This window comes from Meleagris gallopavo, chromosome 2, assembly GCF_905368555.1.
Source record: "Meleagris gallopavo chromosome 2, MGAL_WU_HG_1.1, whole genome shotgun sequence".
NCBI lineage: Eukaryota > Metazoa > Chordata > Aves > Galliformes > Phasianidae > Meleagris > Meleagris gallopavo.
In genome coordinates this window covers 45145965-45156330 of record NC_139405.1, presented here as the reverse complement: position 1 = coordinate 45156330, position 10366 = coordinate 45145965, and the positions used below count along the sequence as shown (strand labels likewise).

Sequence of the window (10366 nt, the reverse complement as noted above, 5' to 3'; positions counted from 1 at the left end):
TCAAACACACCTTTCAGAATAACGAGTAATACAGACAGACATTGGCCTGCAGTCATATCCTCGCTTGGCTCACTACTAGATTGCTCAGTCAAAGTAATGAATAAGAAGTTATTTCAGTTCATATTGTATTAATACTTATTACTCTCAGAGAGATTGATAGCAACTCCGAGGGCCCCCTAATGGGACAGTTGTTTAGTTTGTCGCCTTTCTCCGCAGACGGGCGCTGGCCGGGCTCTGGGTCCCTCCCAGCCCGCAGAAGCAGCGGGCGCAGGACACTCGGCCCCATTCCAGCACCGCCCAGGACTACACCTCCCGGCACGCCTTTACAGGCGCGCATGCGCGTTGCGCCCCACCCGTCCGATATGTTCGGCGAAGTCCCTTCCGCTCTCGGTTTAGGGGAGCGGAAGTGGCGCACGCCGTCCGGTGACGTCACTTCCGCCCGCCATTTGACTTGAGGGCGCGGCGCCATGACGGACCGCTACACCATCCACAGCCAGTTGGAGCACCTCCAGTCCAAGTACATCGGGACGGGCCACGCCGACACCACCAAATGGGAGTGGCTGGTGAACCAGCACCGCGACTCGTACTGCTCCTACATGGGCCACTTCGACTTGCTCAACTACTTCGCTATCGCCGAGAATGAGAGCAAGGCGCGCGTCCGCTTCAACCTGATGGAGAAGATGCTGCAGCCCTGTGGGCCGCCCGCCGACAAGCCCGACGAGTCCTAACCCTGCGCCCTGCCCGCCGGCACCGGTCTCGCTGTGACTCCGCACGCCGCGGGGAGATGGAGTCGCCCCATCCTCATGTCCCGCGTCCTGTGTTCGGCGAAAGGTGTTGGAGGGAGGAGGAAGCTCTATAAAACGCCCGCTCTTGGACACCTTAGTTTCTCTTAGTTGCACAACTGTTTGCCCTTTGTTTTTTTAACGGGAAATAAAATCTACTGGGCATTTCTAGCGTGTTGTGTGGTAATCTGCTGATAAGAGCCCTTGGTTCTAAAGGGAATACTGATATATTAAGTTTTTCAGTGCAGCTGTCCAGATGCTTAACAGATAGCACGATAGCACCTTGCCAGCCCTGCTGAGTGGTGCTCACTTACCAGCATTGTTTGTTGGGAGGGAGAGGAAGAAGTCTGTTGGCACTGAAATGGTTTGATTTGTTGTTAGCATTTCTTGAATTGATTAATCTGTGACTGAATGCAGGCCAATTGCTTAAGGGCCCTGAAACTCCAGAGACTTTTCTTCATGGACTGTTTTATGCCTCATCTTCCTTTTTCCTGTATGTTGCATTTTCCAAATATTTATTGTGTCTATTCCAGCTTAGTTTCTTTTTTACTTATGTTTGAGGCCATCCAGTGATTAAAAATGTTTCCGTGATTCACTGCACAAGTGAGTATGGATGTGGGAGTTAGGCACTGTAAATAAGAGTGATGTGGAGGCAAAGGAAAAACTAAACCGATTGCCAAATGACTTTTCAGTATTTCTCTTCTCCCTGTAAGAGAGAAAAAAAAAGAGTTTATTACTACTTTGAAGTAAAATGCCTAGAAACTCCCATGAAGTGACTTTCACTTTAGTTATAGTCAGACTGCAAACAGGATGGATGTTAGGTTTTTCACCTAAAATAGGCTTTCTCTTATTGTAGTAAAAAGAAATTTTGATTTCTAATAGAAAACATCAAAGTAAAACATGGCTAAGGTTGTATGCAAATTTACCAATGCCATTTTTGAAGTTGATGATCTCAGAACTTCTGAGCAATAAATGCCTCATACTCTTTGCCGAGCCTTATAAACTAAGCTGTTCAAAATGCTGCAGTAAGAACAAGAGCATTCACTCCTGAGGTCATGTTCAAGCCACAGTATCCATCTGGAGAACTCAGAAGCTCAGAAATAGCTTTTTGTTGCTGTTACACGTACTACAATGAGGGCAAAGATTAAACGATCTTGAATAAATGTAACCTGTCAGATCTATGGGGGACTACTGCGGTTTTCAAGAAATTAATTTGTAGGAGTAATTTTTAGAAAATGCCTCGTCTGCACTTTTCACTGCAATTCATCTTTAAAATTGGTGTTTTCTGAAGGGTTGTGTTGTACTTCAAAATTGGTGTAGCAGAACAGCTTGAAATAGGTGTGCGAGCTGGTGCAGGTAATTTAAAGAGAATCAGTTCCTTACCAACTAAGAAACATAGCTGGAAGATTTTCCTTGAACGAGATCAGATATTTCAAAGTAGACATGAGATACAGTTTTGCAAAAATCAAGCAAAACTCATATTTAAATAAAGCAAGTGTTCTCGTTGCTGTTCTAAGGCAAAGCTTAGAAACTTGTCTTTTCCCTATATTAGTAGTCAATATGCTTGGTGGAAGAGGATAGAATGGGAAAATTCTGTTTCTCTTGCTGTATGTAAACATACCAACTCTTACATTCTCACTCTTATGCTCTCTTTGGGGGCTGGGAGGAGAATAAACAAGCCAGGAACTTGAGCCTCAGTGCAGTGACTAAGTGTAGAGTGAGAGTATGGAGGTTTCTTTAATGGATTGGAAAATGGATTTGCAATTTTTTGTTAGAAGAACTACATGGATGGAAAACCATGCAAAAAATTAGAATGAAATATATGTTCAAGGCAATTTTCTTTCAGACTAAACTGCTAACAGTTAGCTCTGACCATGGATACTCAGTACTCACAGAATATTAAAAAATGTGAGCAATAAGGGTAGGGCACATGGGCGGAGCTGAACACCTCCCTCCCACAGGCTATCTCTTCATGATATAAGCCATGCTGCTTTCAGGGAGAAGTCTTGAGTTACATGGTGAATTAACCTGTTTGCTCATTTTGCTGCATACGTACAGACATTGGGATCTCAGTTAAGCACGTGTGTCTTTTTGTGTAGTTGGGAAAAGTTTTTTGAGAGGCTCTATTAAGTTCTGATTGTGAAACATTACAAACACTTTCTTAGGAACTGCAGAAACCTGAAGGGAAGTTAGTATTCCTAAATATTCCAATCAAACTTAGATACAACTGGGAGAAACTGAAGATTATGTTTCTAACCTTTGGCACTTCCTAAGTCTCAAACCATTTTCACAACCATTCAGTGAAGGCAGTGAACTCTCCCATTTTGATACTCTAAAACTGTAAAGAATGGAGTTAACTGCCAAGCCCATTGGGATGCACTTTTTTTTTTACCTCAGTCCTAATTTAAAGATGAAAGATACCATTTATCTATTAAATGGGTTAGTGTTTTGCATTCTGTTCTTCTGTCCAAGCAGTATGCCTTTAATTTGGCTTTCCGTTGTGTGATCTCCATCTCATTTTCCTAAATGTATGTAGCTTAATATTAGATAAAGTGAAGTGTGAGAAATACAATTTGTTTCTAATGCAGACGTGCCTTGTGTTTGGCACAAAGGAATTTCACCTGTTCCTGTTCTGCCAACTATCCTGTTTTTGTAAGTTCTCTGTGGAGTAGAATGTATACATACTATTCTATTGATATTTTTAATTAAAAATTCTAATAGATGTTACATATGGTATTTAATAACTATTTAGCTAAGAATACAATACCAAAATGACTTAGGTAAGATTTCTGAATAAAGTGAGAACTCTGAGGATGGCAGGTGTAAGTGAGGAGAAAGGCCTGCTGACAGTGCTGTAATTATGGATTATTCAAGAGAAGGAGAATCAAGCTTGACTCCTTAAGAAGAAGGATGCAAAGCTTTGAGCTGAGAGGGTTCATTTTACTTACAAGCTGGATATACTCGATACAGAGAACATTACAATAGAAGTGCACTACTACCTTCATTTTTAATTCTGTTTCTTACTGTTTTCTTGGTAATGTGTCTGCCTTATATATCAGGTAGAAGTGTGAGGATGAATACGTTATTCTGGAAATTAAGAAATCTTAACAGTTTACTCAATTTATGAATTCCTAATTTCCAATAAAAGTGATTTTTCTTTTTTATGACACCAGAGGGCAGCAAATGACAGTGCTGTTCAAATGAGGGCATGCTATTACTTGAAATAAGTAAAGTTGTGCATTATCTTCCAAAGTTCCTCTGAAAGAAATAGATGGGTCTTTAAAAAATTGCTAAAACTTACCAGTAAGCAGAAATACTGAGATTTTTCCTATGGGACAGTTCTAAGGTTCAGAACATATATTATACCTTTTATTCTGAATAGGTAAATAGAGCAATATGGAAAACCCGGTACAGTACTACAGCACTATCATTTCGAGTACTTTTTTTTTTTCTTTCTTTCTGATTTATTGGAATGACAGCAGTGCCTTAGTTAACACTTGCACGGTGAAGCAATTGCACTAGTGAGTTATTTCCCGCACACAATCCAACTGAAGTCACTTCTTTCACTTTAGTTATATTCAGCATAAAACTCGAATTTGTTTTTTAAGATCATTTAAATAAATATTCATGGGTGATAACGGTTTGTAAGCATCACACAAAGTCAGGAGGTGGTGTTTAAACAGGCTTAAAGCCTGACTGCACGTGATGTTGACATAACTGAATCACGTGAGCTGCTGTCAACAGGCTGAGATTAACCAACTGGAAGCAAAAACAATTGAAAGTCACTTTTGCTAAAGGAAGAAAACATGATATGTTTTATATTCCGAGCCAGAAGTTTTTACAGTCTGTGTGGAAAGTTTGGGGTAACAGCCTGCAGACTGCTGCACAATTGGATGCATGCATTGCTAAGCTCACATGTGTAAAGCCTGGAAAACCAGAGCGCTGCCATTAAACGGTGCTTGCAGTGGTCACACATGCCATGGGCAGGCTTCAGCAGCCAAGCCTTGCAGCGTCTGGTGCTTAAGTAAAATCTAGGTATTGTTCTTGTAATGTCAATTTAAAAACCCAGTTGTTTTTGTTGTTTTGTTTTGTTTTGTTTTTTTCCCCAAAAGGGAAAGTTACCTAATATTTTCACTCTAACAATTTTCCCAGCATGTATCAGCAACTAGGGTTGATCCCTCCAGTTTTAGTATGCATCACACTTATTGTGCTTGCTGTTTGATCTGCAGCATTAGTGAAGAAGTGCTATATAAAGGAGGTGGAAGTGCTGTTGTTAAATGTAATTTTTCAAGAGCGATGATCTCCCAATGTCAGGTTCAATATCTAGATAAAATTAGTTGCATTTTAAGCATCTTTTTTTTTCTCCTATCCCACCTTTTCCAGAGATAGCATGTGTCCTGTCTTTAAATATCCCTCATGAAGTTACTATTCAGACAAAACTTCCTGGAGGAACTTTTCAAAAGAAATATTTTGATGCTGTACTAAGGGATATGGTTTAGTGGGGAGTTATTGGTAGTAGGTGGACAATTGGACTAGGTGATCTTGGAGGTCTTCTCCAACCTTAGCAATTCTATGATTCTTCCTTGCTGAAATTATTCTGAGAGCTAACTCAGATATAAGGGTACGAGCAGATTACAGATCGCAAGCTGTAGTTTTCTGAAGTGTCTTGTTTCTGTAGCATTTGCATCTGCTAAGACATTGTTGCAAGTAAAACATGTAGCTCTCTAAACTAGGTTTTGAAGAATGAGTAGAGCATGAAATAATCGAACAAGGAGAAAAAGATCAAGGACATAGCATCTGGTCCATTTTGCCTCTTAATTTTGCAAAAAGTCTTCACATTAGTCAGTGTTTGAGAATAGGCTCTTATTCAATCTCTATAGAGTAGTAAAAGCTGTAATAACTAGAGGGAAACATGTTTCTTTAGTATTGTTTCCTTCTGTTAGGTTATGAAAAAACAAACTGTGAGACATCACTGGCTGGACCTGTGGAGCTGGACCTCCACCAGCTGCCCTGAGAGTGTGACGAGTCTGTCCACAGGCTGGGAAAGTAGCTTACACCCACACCAAGGCTTTGTGGCATTGCTGAGTAGATGCAGCAGGCCTTCACACAAGTGGCACTAAAGCCCATTGTTTAAGGAGCCGTATGCTGCTTTGCACTGCTTGTTAAAATGTTTTCCTTCTAAGCAATCGGTTCTGAAGCAGCTATGTGCAGACAGATCTGTGAGCAATTTAACTTGTTGTGTCGCAGAGCTAACTGCAGCTGTCCTGGGATGACCTGGGAGAGCTAGAGTGAGCCTTTTGGCAGACAGCTCCCTCCAGACTCTGCTTTGTGATTGCATTCCCAGTATTCTGACCAGTTGTTTATGAAGAAGCTTTAAGAGAAAGAAATGATCCATATGCTCATCAAGCAAGCCCCAGAAAGCAACAAGGCCTGTGGTATCCCAGCAGCAGCACAGGATGACTGACTTGGAGGAATGTCAAGACATGGGGCAATGCAAGGCTACAGTCTGGTCCTTAACAGTGCTTACTTTTAGGCTAGGACTTTCCAAACTGAGCAGGGCACTTGAGTGTACAATCTATTGGGCATCTGGATCCAGATCTTATTCAGCTTTTGACATCTCACCTGGAGCTTCCCAGTGAATTCTAGAGAGAGTTTCAAGTCCTCATCATCTCTCTGGGTTAGATCTTAATCTGGCCTCTCATCTCTGCTCATGAAGTCTTGTATCCTGCTGTTGAGTCCCAACCTGTGGCACCTGGAAGACCCTGGATGATCTTGTGAATTTTTGTGGTTGGGAAGAGCTTCACACTTCAGAGGTCAGCTGCAGCTTTTGCTGGCCTGTTTCTTTCCCCTGCCAGCTAGCCCTCTCTGATTTGCCTCCCACTGAGGCACTACTGGGTGCATGAGGTAAGTCAAATGACTGACTGTTTTTTCTCCACATTTCCTTCTTTCTGCTTTTCCTACAGACAATTCTCATGTAACCCCTTCTCTTACTCTGTCTTTTGCCTGTGTTTTTCATCTCACTTTTTTCTGTTAGCAGACAGTTAGCATAGCATTCCAAGCATTAGCTACTGCTTGATGTCTCAGCCTAGCAACAGCTCCTAGTGCTGATACCTCTGTTTCCGTCTTTCAGTGATGTTAGAAGAGAAAGAAAAAAAAAGCAAACTTATTTTGGCCAAGCCTGTTAGCCTATGACTAATTGCTCTACTTTGAGCTGTCAGCGAGCAACTGGTTTGTATCAGATGCCCAGAGGAATAATCTGGGGAAGACTGCAGTTCCAGATGAATTCCGTATATATATTTTGAGATACACATGCACAAGAATCACAGAATCAGGCTGGAGACTCTCCAGAGTTGAATTTTCCTCCATAGTCACTTGATAAACAATGTGCAGCTCTAGTTGCTTTTTGTGTTTGTGGTGTCACAGGAGATCATCCCAAATCCTCCAGTCAGACCCCCAGTCCCACAGAGCTAAATGCAAATTCCACGACGGCAGGACCATCTGTCAGCTCCTCCCAGAGTCATGATTCATTTGCCCACATCTCCCGGCTTCTCCAACAAGGAAAGCATGATTTTACAGAGGAAGGTGGCTTTCTCCTGAGACTGGAGAAGTTAGAAGATGTCAATGTGAAAGCCAGAAGGAAATATTTCCCCTCAACATGGGTCTGCTGTGGCTGGAAGAGGGAGTGCTAAGAGAAGGAGAGGAGTGGTAAGGGCAAAGCCCATTCCCATGGCACCAGGCTATACAGCCTGCAGCTTGTGTACTGTAAAGGAAGAAAAGGAAGACAGGCTCAATGTCCCACAGGGTGACTGGATCCAGCCCTCATTCCACCTTCCCAAAAAAACACACCCAAATTGCTCTTTGAAACAGTTTAACTTTCATTATTTTCTCTCTCGCAGCATAAAAAAAAAAAAAAACAGAGAGCCCTTGGCCTTTGAGCAGCAGCGGAAAAAAAAACCTCATGATGGACTGACACTGTGTGTATATATGTGTACATTATACACAGACTGGGCCAACAGTTGGATAATGTATTTTTAAGTGCTACTGCTTCCAAGCATCATCTTGGCACACCTCAGATATTTATCTTCCATTTGCTAACTGAAGGAAAACTGGTTTGTCTTGAAAATCTGTTTTCTAGACACTGTAAATTGTGGCTCACGAAAACATGCTGTTCCCAAGGATGCAGCTTTGTTTGTCATTTCACACTGTGTGGATGTTCTGTGGATGTGAATAGCCTACAAACAACCCCCCTCACCTTCTTTAAGAGCACTGCAGCAACTTGTTGGATGTGCCAGGAACAAGCATGTGCCAGAAGCCAAACTTGAAAAGGACAAGGATTAGCACTGCAGACAGCAGAACTCAAGCACTCATAAGCAACTGTAGCTCTTGTCATGCTGTTTTTTACCCTGGTTTTCCAACTAGCCAATATAACACATTAAGATTGTTGTACCCACTGGGAAGGCTACTCTCCCGTTGTGATTTCTCCTTTGTTGTCCTGTGCACCTAGAGGAAAACCCTGTCATATTTATGTCTCCTTTCAGATTCCAATCCTTCCTTAAAATATTCATTTGTAATAATGTGAAAAAGAGCTGCCACAGTTCCTGCTTTTCCCCACCTTTCTTCACAGTACATGTGCATAGCTCCTTTCTGAGACCTGTGGAGTAAGATCACCTCATTGATGTTTACTGTTTGTTTGCCAAGGAACACCACATCGGTAACATCTGCTGGGGCTGCATCTATTGCAGTATGCAGAAAAGAGAAGTGTTGACAGTGAGCAACATGAGACTTAAGGCTATGGGGTGTTGCCTGGGAAGCATTCACCGTCCTTGGAGAAACTTTAACATTTCAGTGTGTATTTTTACTCGCTTTAACAAAAGAAAAAGAAAAAATACTGAAATGTTTTGTGCAGCAGGGCATTTCAAATTGTTTTGTTTAAAACAGTTGAAACATAAAGTTTATTTAATAGCATGACAGTTTATACCAAGTGATGAACATGGAATGTATGACATTAAAACCTCTTCAAATAAAACACTGTGATGTTTTTTAAAACCTTCTTGTTGATATTTTGGTGGAAATCAGTGTATTTACTAAAATACTTAAGTATACTTAAGGCATTTTACTAATTGAATACCATCGTCTAGTAAAAATTCTCCTATTTTATTTAACCTAGAGCCATATCTTATCCTGCTATTTAGCCATTCACCAGAAGGTGGGGCTTTATGTCTTGTAAGTGTACTACAATTATAATAGTTTTTACTAAGTCCTTCGGATTTGAGGGCTTGAAATCTGTCTTCTCGCCATCCTGTTTTGCAGAGGAAATCCTTCTGGATGATCATTTCACTGGACCTTAAATCTCAGACTCAGGAGTCATAAATAGTATCAGCTTGTCTAATCCCAGCACGATCAAAAATATTATCACCTAAGATATATTGAAGTCCAGAACATTTGTTCCAAGAGCACAAACAATTGTGTCACAGGAGATGCTACCAATTTTCTTCAGGTTTACTGGGAAATTAATGAATGGAAAGAGAGGAGTTTTGCCTCGTGTTTGTGCCCCAGTGTTAGCAGACTCTGGGCACACTGTGGATCTGTGGATCACGAAGCAGCTGGCCTGATCCCAGCTGGCCAACTGTGATGTTTGTGTGAATCTTGGTGTCACATGAACTCTCAAGAAAGCCCTGTCTGGTGCTCACTGACTAGCAATGGGAAGAACTCCTGTACCAAGGCATTAACTCATCAACTTCAATCACACTGCAGCAGTGGAAAGTCTGTTGGATGGCATGGATCCAGACCCCACAGTGCCTCAGAAATAAGTGTCTCAGATATTGAATGTGAATCAGTTCTCTGTGGGACTGTCAGGAGGACGGGTGAGTGTATCTACAGTGACCTGTATTACTAGGATGCTGCACAGCAACAGTCTGTGCAAGAAGGAGTTTTCTCAGTGCTTTCTCTTTAGATGCACAGTGCTGCTTGAACCTATTCATGTTCATGTTAGATCATGCTTAGGTAGGTAACTGGAAATCAGCAATCTTTAGCTAGTTGCTTTATATATGTGCTTCGGACCAAGTCTTCATCCTGATCAGTACTTGGCTAAAGCCAGAGCATCTCCCTCAGCTTTCCTCAGTGGTAGTTTGGGAGGAAGGAAAACTTTCCTTTCTGGATGATGCAGGGGTTGAGTCAGAATAGTGTTTGTTCATGATCCTCTTTACAAACCAGAAAGATGCAATTTGTATTCAGATATTTTTGGGACAAGTTCATTTAGACAATCTTCCTGGAGGACATGGGTGAGGTGAGGCACTGGTTCTCTCCCTGTCTGCATATTAACAACAACTACTTTCTACTGAAATTGGGTGACCAGAGCAGCTACTCTGCTTAGCTGCAACTTACATCACAGCCACAGAAAAGTCTGGTTTGAATCACACACTAATTTCACAGGCTAGTATCTGATTTTTGGCAATGGCCAAAGACAGAACCTAGACAAGAGGACAGAAAATAGAGCCAGTGTAGAGTGATTGTTTCCTACACTACTCATCTGAGCAGCAGTGATCTCTAGCTGAGGGATTCACCAAACAAGATGTGAGATCTTT

At 41.7% G+C, this 10366-nt stretch overlaps 1 protein-coding gene across 1 annotated transcript; it reads left to right on the top strand.

The window, feature by feature from the left end:
- Positions 1-411: 411 nt before the first annotated feature.
- Positions 412-953, top strand: SF3B5 (splicing factor 3b subunit 5). Its single transcript, XM_003204083.5, has one exon. The coding sequence runs from the start codon at positions 468-470 to the stop codon at positions 726-728; it is 261 nt and encodes an 86-aa protein (XP_003204131.1). The 5' UTR covers positions 412-467; the 3' UTR covers positions 729-953.
- The last annotated feature ends 9413 nt before the right edge of the window (positions 954-10366 follow it).